This window comes from Juglans microcarpa x Juglans regia, chromosome 8D, assembly GCF_004785595.1.
Source record: "Juglans microcarpa x Juglans regia isolate MS1-56 chromosome 8D, Jm3101_v1.0, whole genome shotgun sequence".
In the NCBI taxonomy this organism is placed as follows: Eukaryota; Viridiplantae; Streptophyta; class Magnoliopsida; order Fagales; family Juglandaceae; genus Juglans; species Juglans microcarpa x Juglans regia.
In genome coordinates this window covers 24,953,393-24,974,032 of record NC_054608.1, presented here as the reverse complement: position 1 = coordinate 24,974,032, position 20,640 = coordinate 24,953,393, and the positions used below count along the sequence as shown (strand labels likewise).

The window sequence follows — 20,640 nt, the reverse complement described above, 5'->3', positions numbered from 1 at the left end:
ATGTAGACGTTATATTTCTAGTTTTTTCTTTTTATTGGTCTAAGGAATCTAATTTTTTTTTTTCATTGTCTTTGTCTAAGTTATTATATAGAGTTCCATTTTGAGTTAGAGTTAGAATATGCCATCTTGCACTATTTGCTTAGTATAGTTCATAGATGAACTGATATAGGTAACTTAAACGTTATATGCGGAGTTATTTTTTATGTGCAAGTGTTTGATATTTACATTGTTGTTTTTTAGTTTTTAGATTTGGTGTTTTATGGCACCATGTAATTAGAATGTTATTGCATTATTGATTATTATGATTATTTTAAAATAATGTATTAGAAACTTGAGATGAGACCTCTTGCTCACTTATGTTAACCATGGTTGTAAACTATACTGTACAACAATGAATAAAAATAAAAAGATTTTCAACTTTGAGATGTTACTGATGTTTGTTTTTTCTTTTGTGATATTTTATTTCTTAAAGTTAATTGATTTTATTTCATTTGGGTTATGCATTGGACTTTGACAAGTACAATGCATACATATACTAACCTACTTTTTTAAGAAAAACTTGCTTTTGCAGCATAGGATGAAAGATTTATGGAATGAGAGAAATGCTGTCGGGTCATCATGGATTGCAGAAGATATTTTCCGAGGTTTTAGGGCATAAATCTGGATATGCCAAAGGATTGGGAAATTATGTCATACCTATTCCATCATCTTCACGTTCATCCAAAGTCATCCAACTCACTCAACAAGTAGAAAAATACAAGAATGAGATGGAGGTTTATAAGGAGATATGGGAGGCGTCGGTGCAAAGGGCAGAATCTATGTAATCAAATATCAACAATATGGTAGAGAAACAAAGTGAATATGATCGTCGCTTCTCAGAAATATGGCACAATTAGAGACTCGTAGAGAGTCCTAAAGAGACATTCAATTTCACATTTCTATTTTAGTTTGCAAATAACAAACTTTATTTGAGTGTTTTTATGAACAATGATACTAGATTTAAATGATGGCTTTAATTTTATGAATTTTGTTATAGAACTAGAATTTGTTATTAATTATTTTTTAATATTGATGATTAGTTGGTATTCTATTTATAAAGAATGAAGAATTGTGCAATCATACGAGATGAAATATATTTGTCACTAATTCTAAATGCATGTCATCATTTATGATGATAAATATTTGTTGCTAATTCTAAATCATGGTATGTAGTGACAAGAGTTAGTCGTCACCAATAATAAACAATAGCGACAAATTTAACTCGTCACCTATGCTAGACACTAGGTTCTTATTGTATTATTTGTGATAAATTAATTTTGATGGCAAAAATTAGCTTAGCGACGACAATACTTCCTCACAAATAATTTTCTATTAGTGACAGTTATTTTGGTCGCTATAATGTTCATATCTGTGACGAATTAATTGTCTAATATTAATGAGGAACAGGTTTTTCGTCACAATTGCGTTAATTTTTGCGACGATTTTTGTTTTATGGAGACTTTTTGGGACCAAGTATTAGACCCTTCTTGCGACAAAAATGTCGTCGCTAAATGCAGTATCTTTAGCAGCGGTGTACTTTTATCGTCATTAATAACTATCAACGATGAGATATTTCCGATGAATGTGTGACGATTTTTTTTCCCCGCAAAAAATAATTTATGACGAAAATTCAATTTTTAGTGACAAAATTTTTTGTCGAAAAAAATTTTATTTATTGTAGTGTGATGTATACACACATCGAGAAATATTTTGAAATGATGTCTCAGGAGGCACGTTGCCACAAGTGACCACCCCAGAGACCTTCACATATTGCCCATTCTTCGCAGTTCTAAGCTCCGAATCAGGATAACGATCGAGCAATGTAACCAATAATGGCTCTGCTCCCACAAAAAGTATTCCAGATGAATAATGCAGCAACTGCACTGAAAAGTGCCACTACCACCATAAGGAGAATGGCATTTTGGAAAGCTCCAAGAATAAACCCACCAGCAATGAACCCCATCACGAAAAGAAGAATTACCATGACACTAATTCGTGGGAGAGGGCATTTTTCGTGAGAGCCAAGGCACCAATAACATGTGGGGTTCAAAGCAATGAGAATAGGCTTTTCTGAAGATATTCGACAACCACAAACCTTTTCTTTTCTTTTCTTTTCTTTTACACTTTAAGGTTATTGTCTATATGATAGCTTCAGTTTTGTTTGTCCATACTGCAATGTTAAGAGAGCCCATGAAATTGCTAGCTTTTATACGGATCATTCATAATAAACTTCTTTGACTTAAAAATGAAAGATAATTAGGATGCAAACTCATCTCCTGGATGATGTTCTAACACACGAATCGATTGGCTGATATTATTACTTATAATCAATCATTTTTTAAGATTGATTACACAAGCCTTCAGTAAAAAATTAAAGTCCCTTCAGATACTCTCAAGTGGTAAACGATCAGATACATCAAAATATTTATGCTTCCAAGAAGTAAGTAATTGTACATGATCACTTCAGGGAGGAAAAGAAGGAAAAAGGTTACAAGAAAATGCTTTAACTAAAATTTGCAAGCTTTACTAGCAACACATTGCAGAGGACCAACGCGCACTGGAAGTCAGTGCAGGGACCATCAATCCATGAGCAATTGAAACGATTGTGTTCGAGAGTAATATGGAGAGCAACTTCCCCACCCGGATTGAACAAAATAAGCACCATTCACAAATACATCCTTAGAAGACCTCCATTTCCAATCCTTCCAGGCACCTCTTGCCTCTCTTTTGGTGACATGTCATCGATCAAGATCAGACATCCACATGATTATACCATATGAAAACCTAGTCATTAATGATCATATACTCGGTGTCAAATCATTTAAGTAAACATCTTGCTCAGCCTGGTATATATATATATATATATATATATATATAATATATATACCTGTTTGGCAAAGGGAATATTGGAAGCTTTGAAGTAGTTTCCTTCGCTGAAGATGGTTGGATTAGCACTGCCGCCAACAGCATACAGAAGCCATTCTTCATATTTATTATTGGTGACATGGAAATTATTGACACAATCAAATCTGCTCATTCTCAGTATTCTAAATTGCACAAAATCAGCTATGGAATCATCACCATAATTCTAGGAATAGCCATTAATTTGTAAATATTAATTATTTCCTTATCTTTGTTTATTTCCATACTTAGTCTAGCCTCTTGTATCTATTTAAACAAGAACGTATCATTGTATTCAGTAAGACAAAAAATAAAATCATTTTCTGTATTTTACATTCTTGACATGGTATCAGCCTAAATACGATCCTTACCCGAGACCTCCATGGCTTCTTCGTCCTCCTCCAACTCCACGTCTTCCCCTCCAACCTCCACTGTTTCCTCTCCATATACCCTCCACCCCTCTAACTCCCCTAGTCTAGTCCTTGTCTCTGGTCTTCTTATAGGAGATTATTTCCCAAAATGGCAAAAGGCCATGACTCAAGCACTCAACACCAAGAACAAACTCAATTTTGTCGATGGCTCTCTCCCCACCCTTGATCCAAACTCTCCAGAATACAAACAATGGAACCAAACCAAGGATATGGTCCTTACCTAGATTTTAAACTCCATCAGTCCATCTCTAGCCAACTCCCTTGAATACCACACCAATCCACGAGAAGTTTGGATTGACCTCCAATCTCATTTCAGCCACGGGAATAATGCTCGTCTCTATCACCTCAAATGTGAGCTTTCCTCTCTGCAACAAAACACCACCTCTATTCATGAGTATTACAACCATATCAAACAAATATGGGATGAATTAAGCCACCTTTAAAACAACAGTGACCTCAAGGATTTGCAAAAACAAGTAGACGATGAACGCGTCTTCTAGTTTCTTCTTGGCCTAAATGATTCCTTTGCCCAACTCAGAACCCAAATCCTAGCTATGGAACCCCTTCCCCCCATCACAAAATTTTTTTCTATCTTATTTCAGGAAGAGTAGCAGCGCCTCCTGCACATCAGTCCATTGCCAACGGAATCCATGGCCTTTGCAGCAGCCAACTCGACACCACCCGCAGTAACCTCCGTTGCACTGAGTGTGGCAAAACGGGTCACACTTGGGACCGTTGCTAACCCGTTATTGGATACCCATCTGGCCACAACCCACGCCCCAAGCCACTGTCCAGCTTGACTCCGGTGGCCAATCAAGCATCTTTCTCCTCAAATTCCTCGCCGGTTCCTATACTGACAACGGAGCTCTACCAAAAACTACTGGATCTGCTCAACCCGACACCCCCTTCCTCCAACTTTGTCGGTAATGTTACTTCTTCCCCCTCTTCCTTCGATAGCCACCACGACTGGGTCGTGGACAGCGACGCTAGCGCCCACATGTGCCACGATCGCCGTCTATTCTCTACACTAAAACCCCCACCCCCTTCTCTCTCAGTGAAGTTGCCGAATGGCCATACCCTTTCCATTATGGGTATCAGCCATTGCACATTATCTCCAACTCTTACCCTTTCAAATGTCTATTATATCCCTGACTTCCATTTTAATCTCTTATCTATCCCGCAGCTTACCACTAACACCAATTGCATTGTTTCTTTTTCCTCTAAAAATGTTTTGTTTCAAGACCCACAATCGATGAGGCTGATTGGAGCGGGTGATTTTTGCAATGGGCTTTATGTGTATTGGCCCAACAATGTTCTAGTCTCTGTACAATCCACTGCTAATAAAGACTTATGGCATCGACGCCTAGGTCATCCTTCCCATCTTTTTATTCCTCAATTATTTAATAATTCTCATGTTATTTCGGATTGTGATGCTTGTGCTCGTTCTAAGTACACACGTTTGCCTTTTTCCTCTAGTAATAATAAAAGTTCTTTTGCTTTCAATAGAATATTTTGTGACATTTGGGGTGGCTATCATACTTCTTCCATTTGTAGTTCTCATTATTTTCTCTCTATAGTTGATGATTTTTTCCGCACCACTTGGATCTATCTTATGCGTTATAAATCAGAGGCATATACCAATCTCATACATTTTTTTGCCCTTGTTCAGACTCAGTTCAGTACCGTGGTAAAAACAGAATAATTCGCATTGATAATGGACAAGAATTTCTTTTGCAAAAATTTCAATCTTATCTTCAAAATCACGACATTATTCATGAACGTACCTGCATTGAAACTCCGCAACAAAATGATGTTGAGGAATTCAAGCATAGACACATTCTAAATATTGCTCGCAGTCTTCGTTTCGAAGCACTCTTACCTCTAAAATTTTGGAGAGAATGTGTACTTATTGTGGCATATCTCCTTAACCGTACATCGAGTCGCATTCTTCAAAATAAATCTCCTTTTGAACTTCTCTTCAATACCATTCCAAATTACAATCACCTCCGTGTGTTCGGTTGCTTATGCTATGCACAAATCCTCCATACTCATTGAGATAAATTCTCTCCCCGTGCCTCCAAATGCCTATTTCTTGGCTACCCCAGTAACCACAAAGCATACAAACTCTACAATCTCGACACACAAAAAATCTTCTTTTCTCGAGATGTCACATTCCATGAAGACATTTTTCCCTTTCAAGATCTTCTAGATATTTCCCATCCCTTCCTCCCCATTCTCCCCTTACCCATTCCCAAACCTATCATCTCATTACCCGTTCCCAAACCAATCCTACCAACCCCATCCTCTCCTCCTTCTACTACCACCACAGACTCTCCTCATCCCTCTACTTCTCTTCATCCTTGTCGCACTACCTCTCGCCCAGCTTACCTTCAGGATTATGTTTGTTTGACTTTACACGTAGGGCCCACGGCATCATCACTCACTTATCAACCTCAGGTACTGCTCACCCTTTATCTATTTTTCTTTCATATTCTCATTTCTCATCTTCTCATCTTACTTTTTTATATGCTCTCACCTCTTTTGTTGAACCTTCTTGCTATTTCACTGCCCTTCGTCATTCCCTTTGGCGTGAAGCAATGTCTAATGAACTTCGTGCCCTTGAAGCCAATTCTACCTAGACACTTGAACCCCTCCCTCCTGGTAAAAAGCCTATTGGTTGCAAATGGGTCTTTAAAACCAAACTCAAAGCCAATGGTTCCATTGAAAGCTATAAAGCTCGCCTGGTTGCCAAAGGTTATACTCAAGTTGAAGGCCTTGATTATCATGAGACTTTTTCTCCTATTGCAAAAATGACTATTATTCGGTGCTTGCTAGCTATAGCCGCCGCTCAACAATGGATCATTCACCAACTTGATGTAAACAATGCCTTCTTACATGGTGAACTTGATGAAGAAGTATACATGACACCACCTCCTGGATATTTTCCTAAAAGGGAGACTTGTTTCTGCCGCCTCCGTAAATCCTTTTACGGCCTCAAACAAGTATCCCGCAACTTGTTTTTTAAACTAATCACTGTGCTTCTTGATGCAAGTTTTACTCAATCTTAAGCAGATCACTCTTTATTCACTTTGGTCAAAACCACGAGTATCACCATTGTGCTTGTCTACGTTGATGACATTCTAGTTGCTGGAAATAATCTTTCCCAAATTGAGACATTCAAACATGTACTCTACCAATTTCAAAACCAAGGATCTCGGCCCTCTCAAATATTTTCTTGGTCTCGAAGTTGCTCGTTCACAAAAAGGCATCTTCCTTAATCAATGAAAATATGCTCTTGATATTTTGATGACAGTGATCAACTTGGCGCCCGGATCGCTTCCTTTCCCATGGAACAAAACTTGAAGCTCACAAATCAAGATGGCACTCTTCTTTCTGACCCTAGTGCCTATCGGTGACTTGTGGGACGCCTCATCTACCTGACCATCACTCGTCTTGATATTGTCTTCACAGTGAACATCCTCAATCCGTTTATGCATGCCCCTTGCTTTCCGCACATGCAAGCCGCCACTCGTGTTCTTCGATACATCCAAGGCAGCCCAGGCCAAGGCATTCTCTTTCCCTCTTCCAATAATTTACATGTTATTGCCTATACTGATTCAGATTGGGCTAGCTATCCTACTAGTCGTTGCTCTACCACTGGCTATTTCATTCAGCTTGGCATGAGTCCTATTTCATGGCGCACTCAGAAACAAAAGACAGTTGCTCGCTCTTCCGCTGAAGCTGAATATCGTGCCATGGCTATCACTACTTGCGAGCTCACCTGATTAAAACATCTTCTTGCTGATTTTGGTATTTTTCATCTTGAACCTTTTAGCTTATATTGTGATAATCAATCTGCTCTACACATTGCTCATAATCCTGTGTTCCATGAACGTACCAAGCATATTGAGATTGGTTGTCACATTATTCGAGATAAGATCTGATCTAGTCTCCTCACTGCAATCAATACGTCATCGCATGAGCAAATTGCAGACATCTTTACCAAAGCCTTAGGTCGATAACTTTTTCATCATTTCTTATGCAAGTTGGGCATTACGGATCTACATGCGCCAACTTGAGGGGGAGTATTGATACAATCAAATCTGTTCATTCTCAAGATTCTAAATTGCACAAACTCAGCCATGGAATCATCACCATAATTCTAGGAATAAGCATTAATTTTTAAATATTAATTATTTCCTTATCTTTGTTTATTTCCATACTTAGTCTAGTCTCTTGTATCTATTTAAACAAGAACCTATCATTGTATTTAGTAAGACAATGAAATAAAATCATTTTCTGTTATTTACATTCTTGACAGAAATATCCAAACCTGACCCTGCATTTGTACTAATTGGTATGAGAAGAACGTACTACTAGAACTTAATATTTCAGAAAATATAAAAATTGAGAGCATGCTCCAAGAAACAGGGCTTTTTCCGACGCGAAAATTCGTCGCAAATAACCATATACATCGCATTTGCAGCGATTTATGCTGCGCCGGACTTTCGTCACAATTGTAGAGCCTTTTAAAAGATTAGCCAGCGAAATTCAAAAATCGTTGTGAAAAATATTTATTTGCAGCGATTTTTTTCGTTGTAAATATTGTAAATTACTCTGCAAATAACGTCTACATCTTAGCTTTTTATCACTGTGAAAAAGCATTTGCAGCGTTTTATATCATCGCTAATACACAAAAAATCGCTGGAAATACCTTTATATTATTTGCAGCGTGTTAAAAAATCGCCTTGTATAATATTCTCAATCGTTGCAAAAAAGATTGTATGTTTTTCGGCGAGTAATAGTTGCTGCAAAAGATTATTTTCGGCTATATTTAGTCGCCGCAAATAGTCTTCTTTGACGAAATAATATTTTGCGGCGAAATGTACTCGCCGGAAATGGTGTTTCAGAAAATAATAAAAAGAAAGATCCATGCCAGCAGAATTTTACCTTACAGATCTGTAAGGTAAAATTCTTTTGACATTCTCTGGAAAGATCCCTGCCCCTAATATGACCATATTATGATCTCCTTAACTCAAATGAAAGGACTATAATATATACTTAAGAATAAAAAAACTAAACAAAAAAATAGTAAATAAACCAAGCTTGAGAATGAAACTCATCAATCCACAATATGATCCTAGCCTAACTCAATAACCAAAATATTAACCAATAAACAATAAACCATTTCTCAATAGTAAATGGAGATGATATTCTTTCAAGAATATCATAAAAGGTAACATAGCATAGGAATCCCAAGTGCGAGGAACAACAGAAGATTAGAGGAGGAACTATGAAGCAGTACACTGTAGATTTCTGTAAATACCGCAGCACTGAGCCCCACATAACCTTTGAGAATACCTGCAACAGTGCCTCGGCTGAGAGGGAAGTTTCTCATATTGGTTACAAGAACAGCTGTGCTAAACCAAGCATTACTATTGGCCGCAACACAAAGAGCAAGACACAACTGCAATATCATATAGGTACCAAGATGACAATTAGATCTTTTTGGTTGAAAATATCCGGATTTAAGCTATACATGCCCCAGCAACGACATTTCCCATCATACATATCCACCAATTGATGTTACAAAAGAAGCTGCCTCTATGCTTATAACTAACTGCCTACATATACACTATCACTTACACTTATGACTGATTATTCAATGTTATCAATGCAGGGATGCTCATTGCAGTTAAAGAAAACGTAAGGAAGTAACCCATATAAAGGGCGACTTATAGACCATGTACGTTGAGCAGAAAAATGGCATCTTAGTTGTATGGAACTATGGATACCTCCATGCACACAAACATACAAAGCCAGATATAGAGTCTAACAGTTCAAACACATTGACATGAACCAAAGAATCATGAGATGAACAGAAAAGTTCGAGAACTTGGAATTTAGAAAGAAAAAGTTTGAGAATTGGGCATGTAAAGTTGAAATCAATAAAATCTATTACGGCCAAATAAAAGGTAACAATTCAGTCTTGATATACAGTTGTTATTGGATAACAGTTTTAACTCTAAAGTCTAAATATAAGGGGAATACCGAATTAAACAAATATAAATAATCGTTAGTAAGTTTAAGGGAATCCCAATATGAGCTATTAATTAAATCGACAAGAAATCAAAATTAAGAGACGGGTATGAAAAATCTAAGGGATAAAAACCTTATATTTAAGACGAACTTACCGACCAGTAAGGAAGGGACTGCACAGTTCTGCTCACAGCGAGCCAGAGAACGCCATAACCAGAGAAGCAAGCCAGAGAACCAATCAAGAGAACAACCCAAGGAGGAAACTTGTTTTTCCAGAATGAAATAAACAGCCCTGAAATCAAAATCATCCCTGAAATCAAAATCCTAATCTAGATTAAGCAAATCTACAAAATGCATACCAAGCTCTTAGGTTGCGAACAGAGCAAGGGAGAGAGGAAGGGCCTCGGGCTGCTGGACTAGCGACTGCGTCGACGTGTGGGTGGAGGCGAACGGCGCCCCTAGTGGCGGCGAATCCGAGAGAGAGAGAGAGAGAGAGAGAGAGAGAGGTGAGGCCATATTCGGGGAGGAAATAGATCGGCGGGGGCTGGGGGAGAAGGAGGGGGTCGCCGTGGAGCTGAGGTGGCGGTGGCGTGGTGGGGTCGCTGGCGCCGGACTGTGCTTACCGGCGTGGGTTGTGCTCGAGAAGGATGAGTTGGGGAGAGAGAAGGGGAGGAAGGGGGGGCGGGGGAACGGCTGGAGGGAAATTAATGGAGAACGAGCGGGCGTTTTAATTTTATTACCTTTTACGCCGTCTTAATCTCGCCGCAAATACCTGAAATATCGCCGGGAAAAAATTCATGTAATGGTATATCAGCGAAATTGAAATTCGCTGCAAATAAGTGCTCTTTGCAGCCAATACTTTTGCGACGATTTTAAAATCGCTGGAAATACTTTTTTCGTTAACACTAAAAATCGCTGCAACTAACCACTTTCGTAATTGCAGTGATTAACTAATCGTCGCAAAAAATAATATTACTTTTTCTGGTGAATTTTTCGTCGCAAAAATTGATAATTCGCTGCAAAAGACCTATTAGTTGGAGGGGCGCCCACGTGGGGCTGACCCCTCCTGCTAGGTAACGCATGGCTTAAGCCATGCGTTACTTGTTACATATCTTGTGTAACGCATGGCTTTAAGCCATGCGTTACACAAGACAATTGAAGGCTGGCCTTTAAGGCCAGCCGTGCATAGGAGGACTATATATAATCCTCCTCAATTGTGTTTTTTGGTACCCATCTAAAAAAAATAGAAAAAAGACTTTCTCTCTTTTCGTTCTCTCTTGATAAAATATTTAGGCTGTGAATTTGTAAGTGTTACTCTAGTTCCATACTACGTAGTACACTTTCGCCACTAAGAGGAAACGCTTGGAGTTTATCAATCTGGAAAAACTTGTGGAGCAATTCTTTAAGCTGAGCTTGAGGTACTTTTCTGCTGTGCATTCTAACAAGACCAATTACGTATTCGCACTGAATTTATTCGCTGAAAAAAGTATAAAAATCACCGCAAAAGACCATTTTCCAACTTGATATAAAAAAATTAGCAACGATGTAAAAAATTGCTGTAATTAAACGTTATTGCGGTGATTTTATTTCTAACAAACATAAAATCGTCGTAAAAAGTCTTATTTCTTGTAGTGGCAGTGCTTCATCACCTTGGCATCCTTTCAACGCACCCGGCACCAAAACCGTTGAAAACTATTGTGACTTTCATGACTATATCTGCAGTAAATTTATCATTGTGTCCCATGCAGCAGCATAACCTGTAATCACAACATGGTCATATCAACATTAACGACGACAAATACAGTACCGAGAAGATGCTCTTTGTTTTACTTTTATGATTTTAATTGAGGTTAGGTTTGAAAATTAGAGTGAAAAGTTAAAATTTAAATAAAATATTATTAAAATATTATTTTTTAATATTATTATTATTATTTTAAATAAAAACGTGGGTGCACGAGCTTAATTTAACTAATTAATTAGCTAGTTTCAGCAGGTTGACATTACTTGCCCTATACATGATCAGTGACATCACATGGTATTGAACATTTACATAAGGCCTAGCTCAAGTACTCTCCAAGAGTACTACTTCTGGCCTATTCAATTCCCTGAATATATAATAATAAATGGTGACATGGAATTGTTATTTGTATACTAATTAATTAATTTATTATATATGAATGTCAAGGGCCTCATATGCATGGTTGGGATCGAGCTGATCCGATTAGTTATGATCTCAACATGATTATCATTATATATGTCCACGTGGTGGTCATCAACCTTATTTCCCAGTTTTTGTTTTTTGTTTTTTCTCTATTCTTTTATTCTTTTTTCTTTACTAAGGCGCGCACTATAAAAAAATATATATATATTTGTGACGAATTATTTATTATAATAATAATTATATGTAATAAAATAGATTTATTTTCATAAAATATAATTATTTTTATTAAAAATAACTGATTGTAAATAAATAATTTTCTTATAAGAGTAGCACCGCAGCTTGTTTCTTGTAATTCTTTGAAAAATCAAATGATCAGATACTCAGGTTTCGTTTGGTTACTAAACTCACCCAACTCATCTCAACTCATCATTACAACTTTTTTAAATCTCAATACAAAATATAATAAACAATTCAATTTTTTCAAATTTCATAATAATAATAATATTAAAAAATAATATTCTAATAATATTTTATCATCACAATTCAATTCAACTTAACTCAACTCACTTCAACATCTACTCAGTACGTACTCGGCCAGCAGTGATGGATATGAGCACTAATAAATTATATATGCGGCCAATTTGTGTCGAGATTAATTACAAATAAATAACAAATTCGGTCAATTAGTGCGTACCAACAACAGTAGTCGCAGTACTATTTTAGACATCCAAGGCAACGATCGATATCATGATCATGTAGCTAGCTCAGGCCGGTGAGGTCAAATAATTATTTGTTCATGATCTTCAGACAAATCAACGCTGAAGTGCTAGCTTAATATATATTACACGGTATTAATTAAATTGTTATAAGCCCATAATTAGTATTAGTAGATCATCACTTGTACGTACGTAATTAATATTTTCACTTAGACTTTATACAAGTTAATTAGTTAATTAATTAGCAGTCAGTTAGCTATTTTCAAGGCATATAATTCTTCATTTCTCTCTAGCGAAAACGCTCTCTGTCTAAAGCTCAAAAATCTTTTCTTCTCCATCAAGAGGGTGGCTGGAGTGCACCCTCTCTCCATCTAGTCCCGACACTGTCCTACAGTGTTTTTTCTAGTTTTTCCTTCTTTTTCCAACTGTAGCATGGAGAAGCGCCAATTTACTACTTTCCGATCACCCATGAGCGCCACGCGCTGCACCGCAGGATTCTACAGCCGCCGATTTTTCGGATGGCAAAAGCAAATCGTCGAAAAGAGTAGCACGTGCATTTCACGTGTGACCTAAACCGAGCGTGACATCCACTTGCCATTGCACCAGAGAGAGCTTGATGCCACTATGCGTGGCATCTTTGGGATCAGCGGCCTCAGATCTCTTAGATTTGACCAACCTCCACTCTCCTAGTGTGGCACATAGTCTTCACGCGCCTCCACAATTCTTGGTGGTCGCTCGCTGGCAACTCAACGCTTCTTCCGCTTGCTATATTCCTATGTTATCACTCTTCCTAACTAAGGATTGTAGAAAAAAGGTAGTGAAAGTCTCATTCAATCAGTCCAAATTAGCGACATGTAGCATAAATCTATTCATTGTGGCTTCCAGTCGTAAGATTACAATCCGTTTACTGGACTGTATCAAAACTAGTTCAGGCGGCTTCCCCTTGTGAGAAATGGGTAGGGGTTAAGTCATTAGCTACATATCCCTTTCTTTTTTCTTTTTCTTGCAATATTGTACTAGTTGGTTTTGGATAAATATCGGCGCCTTCCACCTTGTTATCTCTTGTATCATGTAACTGTTTTATATATTTAAAATATGTTTGCATAGGAAAAAAAAAAATTAGCATAAGTTATAGTGCTAGTTGGTTTCTAGTTGGTTTGTCAAAATTAGAGCACTACTTGTTAAGAGCAAACTCTGTATGTGTGTGTGTTTAGACTCGTGTACAGATTCATGATCTGATTTAATTATGTAGATCTCCATTTTTTACACTTCAATTAATCTAAATCATTTTTTTCTTCTAAATATTAATATTTTCTTATATATACAGATTTACTACTTTTGCATTTACACACATATATGCAATTAATCAAGAATTAAGAGAAAATCTGAAATATATAAAATGAAAAATGTTGAGATCAAGATATTTATGACTAGCTAGCTAGCTACCCAAAACTTACGAAATTCTATATGGGAGAGTACCTTAATTGATAACTTAATTTAGAGGATTTTGGTTCCTAGCTAATTCATGAAGTGATCAATCAATTAATTGTTAAGCTCTAAATTAAATAATAAAATCTACACATTCTTATCTGTTTAAATTTTGAAGATAAGTGGTGATTTCACACTACAACACAATTGCTTTTTAGTGACGGTTGGGAAATTGTGACAGTCCCTAGACCGTCACTAAAAGGCATTTTCTGTGACAGTTTCTGGAAACCATCACTAAAGATAGAATGAGATTTTTTTACGTTCCAACGTATGAGAAATATGCGTTCGAACGTCACATATACGTTCGAACGTTATGTCTGTTTACGTTTGAACGTAAAATGTTTTGGCGCAAACCGTTCGAATGTTATTAATTTTACGTTCGAACGTAAAATGTTTGCACCAATGTTCGAACGTTAAGTAATAACATTCGAACGTTCATTGTAAATTTAAATTAAATGACTTTAATTTAAAAATTATATAGTTTTTTATTGTGCATAATTTGTGAACAAGTCTAAAAAAGTGAATTGTATATATTTATATATACACACTTTGTAATATATAAATATATATTATTGATTTATATATATTTGAAATGCAGTGATTTAGTATTAAAGTTGGAAAATATAACATTAAAGAAGATTAAAAATTGAAATTAAAAAACGATAGAAATATTCAATAATATTTTTCGTTACAAATATTAAAAATAAAATACAAAATTTGATAGAATCTAGTAAACAACAGTCAGATGATAACGTTATCCGCAAAAGTCGAATTCCGTACCTCCCCAGTCAAGGTATCAACCTTGTCGTTGAGGATAGTTACACGATGGGTGAGTTCGGCAAGAGACGCCGATATAGCCTCGAGCGATCGATCGATCTTATGATCGATATGCGCAGTCAGTTGTGAGATGACCGCATCAACCAAAGCAGGCCGCACATCTCCTGCAGATGTACTCAGCGTATGCTGACTACTACTCCCGACATGACCTGGCTCAAGCTGCCTCGGAGGAACTAGATCCTTTACAGGGGGTGGCTGACGTCCCCTCGCCTGTCCAATGCTACGTCAATGCGTCATGTCGAGGGGGCTCATCTGATCTTTGACCCGCTCCTCTGGCTGGGTCGACACTCCCCGTGCAAGTAATAGTCGGCTGATTAGGACACCATATGAGAGATTATCCGTGGAGACGATGCTCGCCTCGTAACGAATCCTCTCAAAGATGTGCAGTGGCAAATCTATAGGATCTCCACGTGCCACTCGTATAAAAAATTGTGCCCGAAACCGACTAAATGTGGTTTTATGAGCCACAGGATTGACATTTGTTGCAATAATAAGGTGCAACATGCGGAAGAAATGCAGCAGATGGTTCTGGTTGAAGGCGTTCTTCCGCTCGATCTGCATGCGGTCCCTCCCGGTGAGGATGTAGAAATCCTCGTCTCGGTCATCATCCCGAGCCTCGACGCCAGTATCCTCAGCCTCTGACTGGCCTGCATCTCTGGCTGATGCTGGCTCAAATGGGCGGTCAGTAGATGATGTAGAAATGCCTACATCCTCACGGGGTGTCGAGTGTGCAAATGTCTCAACTCCTCGACGAATCCCGAGGTGCTCGCCAATGACATCTGCTGATACCTCAATGGAAACACCGCGTACAGTCACGGTGTGAGAGGATGCATCCTGAGGCATGTCACGCATCCCCATATAGAATTCTTGAACCATTGAGGGGTATACCTTCCCCCTCAATATGCAGATATTTCCCCAGCCTCTACTGAGGAAAACATCTCTCAGGTTAGTCTGCTGCCAACAGAGTTCGTCGAACTCATTAATTAAGACCTCTCGTTCTACCATAACAGTACGAGCTCCGATACGGGCAGTGTCCGACGTGGCTCCTTCCCTCCCTCATTTCCTAGTATGCAGTGGAAGAGCCATATCCTGAAAATAGAAAAGGAAAAAAAAATTATTTACAATAATGCATTTTTTTGTATTAATTTTAAGCTGCTCTGCAGTAACGTCGAACGTTTTATCTTTAACGTTGAACGTTAAAGATAAAACGTTCGGACGTTTATTTATACGTTCGCAAGTAAAATAATGTAAATAAATTTACGATCGAACGTTAAAACAAATACGTTCGAATGTAAAAATGTACGTTCGAAACATAAGCAGTAAATAAATATGGCTGACGTACGTTCGATGTTAAAACAAATACATTCGAACGTATTTGTTTTACATGTGAACGTAAATATGAACGTCCGAACGTCGAAGCATGAATAATGTAGAAAATCACTACGTTCGGATGTTATAATTAAATGTCCGACCGTATGTGATTTACGTGCGAAAGTAAAATATTCACGTTCGAACGTATGTCGTTTAATAATATTTAAAAAGTAGTACGTCCTGACGTAGACATTAAACGTTTAGACCAAAAATTGATGAATATGACGTCCGAATGTAAGACAATTAACGTTCGAATTTGGAAGCCGTAACGGCTCTGTAATTTAAACGTCGTACGTTCGAATGCCTTGGTGAAACGTTCGAACGTTTCGACGCAGAATGGCTGAGTCGACTTAGCCATTATTGAAATCTCAAAAATTTCTCTACAAGGTTCTAAATGCCGAAATGTCACCGTGGAAATGAAGTATACACTTCAAGAAACATTTCTACGGTGACTATTCGGCCAATGACTGGCCGTGGTGGCCGGAAAATGAAGTTGAAAATCCGGTAACCACTTATCCGGTTTTAAACAAAACTCAATCCAAATCTCAATCCAAATCTCAATAAAATACATGTTATTTGAATAAAAGATGAATGCCTACCTTTTAGTGACGGTTGTGGCGGAGTTGACGGCAGCGATGACGGAGGCGTGGCGGCGTGCAACGGAGTAGACGATGGATACGTTTTGGAAATGTCGTTTCGACGTTCGGTTTTGGCCTTATATACACAGAACGTTTGAACGTGCTTATTATTACGTTCAAATGTTTTTCAATTTAATTTTCAAAATTTTATCTATAATATATTATATTATAAATGTTTATGTTATATATTAGGATGTTATATAATATTATTGACAATTAGATTATTGGTTTTTTTGTGAGTGCTTGTTATATTTCTAAAGTTTAGCAATATGTTTATACATGTTGTTATGATTTTATGCTTACTCTTGAAATAATTGTGATTATTGTTTGTGAATTTTGTGAATATTTTATGAGTTTATAGTGTTTATTGATGAATTAATAAGTAACAATTTAATATATATTATTGATTTATATAGATGGTATAGTTTATATATTATATACATTTATGTTCTCATTTAAAGTATTATGCTATCATACTATACAATGTAGTATATAGTTATAGATATATAAAATGTAGTATATATATTATAGTATAAGTTAATATATAATAAAGAATTTAATAAGTAACAATTTAATATATATTATTGATTTATATATATGGTATAGTTTATATATTATATACATTTATGTTCTCATTTAAAGTATTATGCTATCATATTATACAATGTAGTATATAGTTATAGATATATAAAATGTAGTATATATATTATAGTATAAGTTAGTATATAATAAAGAATTTAATAAGTAACAATTTAATATATATTATTGATTTATATATATGGTATAGTTTATATATTAGTTACATTTATGTTCTCATTTAAAGTATTATGCTATCATACTATACAATGTAGTATATAGTTATAGATATATAAAATGTAGTATATATATTATAGTATAAGTTAGTATATAATAAAGAATTTAATAAGTAACAATTTAATATATATTATTGATTTATATATATGGTATAGTTTATATATTAGTTACATTTATGTTCTTATTTAAAGTATTATGCTATCATACTATACAATGTAGTATATAGTTATAGATATATAAAATGTAGTATATATATTATAGTATAAGTTAGTATATAATAAAGAATTTAATAAGTAACAATTTAATATATATTATTGATTTATATATATGGTATAGTTTATATATTAGTTACATATATGTTCTCATTTAAAGTATTATGCTATCATACTATACAATGTAGTATATAGTTATAGATATATAAAATGTAGTATATATATTATAATATAAGTTAGTATATAATAAAGAATTTAATAAGTAACAATTTAATATATATTATTGATTTATATATATGGTATAATTTATATATTATATACATTTATGTTCTCATTTAAAGTATTATGCTATCATACTATACAATGTAGTATATAGTTATAGATATATAAAATGTAGTATATATATATTATTGTATAAGTTAGTATATAATAAAGAATTTAATAAGTAACAATTTAATATATATTATTGATTTATATATATGGTATAATTTATATATTAGTTACATTTATATTCTCATTTAAAGTATTATGCTATCATACTATACAATATAGTATATAGTTATAGATATATAAAATGTAGTATATATATTATATTATAAGTTAGTATAGTAGGAATCGTACGTTCGAACGTTTCAAGTTAACGTTCGAACGTTAAACTAAGAGGCGGGAAATTTCCCGCTCGATTAAGGTATATGTGTGATTATTCAGACGTTCGGACGTTTATACTATACGTTCAAACGTTATTTGATGAAAATCACCAGAAAATTATGTACATCCGAACACCAAATCTGTTAACGTTCGAACGTTTGTTAAATTAGTGCGGGAAATTTCCCGCTCAAATATGGTAACACTTTGATGAAATGTACGTTCGGACGTTTAAGTTAAATTTTCGAACGTTCATCTGTAAATCTACGAACGTTCGAACAAAAAATTGTGATACATTCGAACATATATGAGGAAAGTGCGGGAACTTTCCCGCTAGATTTTATGTTATATCATAAGAAGGGTACGTTCAAACGTGTACTGTAAACGTCCGAACGTTCTGGGCGGGAATAATTTTAGAATATAACGTTCGGACGTACAACTTAAACTTTCAAACGTTTAAACTAATAATTTTAGAACTTAATCAGTATGCGCACTGGAGGAAGCAGATCATTTCTTCTTCTCCCGTGCGCGCAACAGAGAGAGAGGGTCCTGCAGGAGAGAGAGAGAGAGAGAGGGTTAGAGTGAGAGAGAGTTGAGTTTTGGTAAGAAAAATTTTTTATTTCTTGTCTTTATTTGAATTTTATGATATTTATAGAATGTGTTTTTGTTATAGAATATTGCTAATAAGTTAGTGTTGTCTTTTTTTAAGGATTGCTTGTTTTGGGAAGTTGGAAGATTTTGATTTGTAAGAGGATATTGTGAGTGCTAGGTATATTTCTAAACTTTATCAATATGTTGTTGTGATTTTATGCTTACTCTTGAAATATTGTGATTATTGTTTGTATAGTTTGTAAATAGTTTGTGAGTTATTGTAAATATGTTATGATATGAATTTGAAATATTATGTTTATTATTAGAAATATATTGTCATTAGGCTTTGTTAATACATGTTTATTGCTTACTCAAGTTTAGAAATATGTTAATACATGTGGCATGTTATTTTGTGAATATATTGTGATATGGACTTTAAATATTTAAATTATTATTTGTGAATGACGTTTGAATATGTTTACATTGTTACAAATATATTGTCCTTAAGCTTTGTTAATACATGTGGCATGTTATTTTATGCTTACAATTGAAATATTGTGATTATTATTTGTATAGTTTGTAAATAGTTTGTGAGTTATTGTGAATATGTTGTGATATGGATTTGAAAAATTGTGATAATAATATTTCAAATTAAGTAATAACAAATAAAAGTAACTCTTTAAGAAAATTATTATATAACCATTGAAATTTAAGTATGATAATTAAATATTTATAATAACATTTGAAATTAAGTAATAACAAATAAAAGTAACTCTTTAAGAATTATAATATTTAAAATTATATTATACTTCTTTTACAATTTAAGTATAACAATTAAAATTATAATATAACCTTTAAAATACTCTTCAATAAAAAAGTCTTAAACCTACTAAATAAGTAGAGTTTGAATATGTAAATATACTTATTTATTATAAACTAAAGAGAAAGAAAATAAGGATCAAATAGATTCTTATATAAAAATTATATACTTATTGTCTATATAAGTAAATAACTCACTCAATTAACTATAACAATTAAGATTATAATTGTGGAATGATAATAATTAAAATTATATAATAACCTTTAAAATTATATATAACAATTATAATCTCTAAATTTTAGTCTAATTGCTTGATGTCATAGTCTCTTCGGCCTTGAGAGTTGTCAAGGTCGGACAGTTTGTGACGGTTAAGTAATTAGACTAAAATTTAAACATTTCTTCAAGATCATTCTCCCTCGTTGTGTACAAGACATGAAACGTAGGGTCACATAATCTTCCATCCCTCTTTAGTTTAACAATATAACACTACTTGAAGGTGACATTGTTAATTTAAACAACATGGAGATATTGTTGTATGATTTTTTGCTAGATGCGTGTGACATTGCATAAACACCCTTAGACCCGTTTGGGAATCAATGTACATTTATGTGTCCGTTGATTCCTGAATTGTCCAGTGTGGACAGTTTGAGAATATATTATCTGTATTGCACATTTTTGTTACTCGTTACTTTCCACGTTTAATATGAAGTTTCGGTGTCTTCTTCTACTGTTCTTCGGGTATACTGTTCGTAGGGTCACAATCCCGATATTTGAACATGTATACTTGGAGAATTATGGGGAGGTGCTGCCGAAATTTCTACTATCGTGGAAATTAGTATAGTGACGAGATTTGTGCAATATGGAGAATATAATCTCGAATGGGATAGGACCAACTACCTTATCAAAAAAGTAATGAGAATTGGAGCATGAGATGCATG

General features: G+C 35.0%; 1 protein-coding gene across 1 annotated transcript; it reads right to left on the bottom strand.

Annotated features, from left to right (window-relative positions):
* Positions 1-8,598: 8,598 nt before the first annotated feature.
* Positions 8,599-9,718, bottom strand: LOC121242339 (protein NUCLEAR FUSION DEFECTIVE 4-like). The gene is made up of 2 exons (XM_041140215.1): positions 9,566-9,718; positions 8,599-8,838 (listed from the first exon to the last, which is right to left on the bottom strand). Exons 1-2 carry the CDS (start codon positions 9,716-9,718, stop codon positions 8,599-8,601), a joined length of 393 nt encoding a protein of 130 aa, XP_040996149.1.
* Between the last annotated feature and the right edge of the window lie 10,922 nt (positions 9,719-20,640).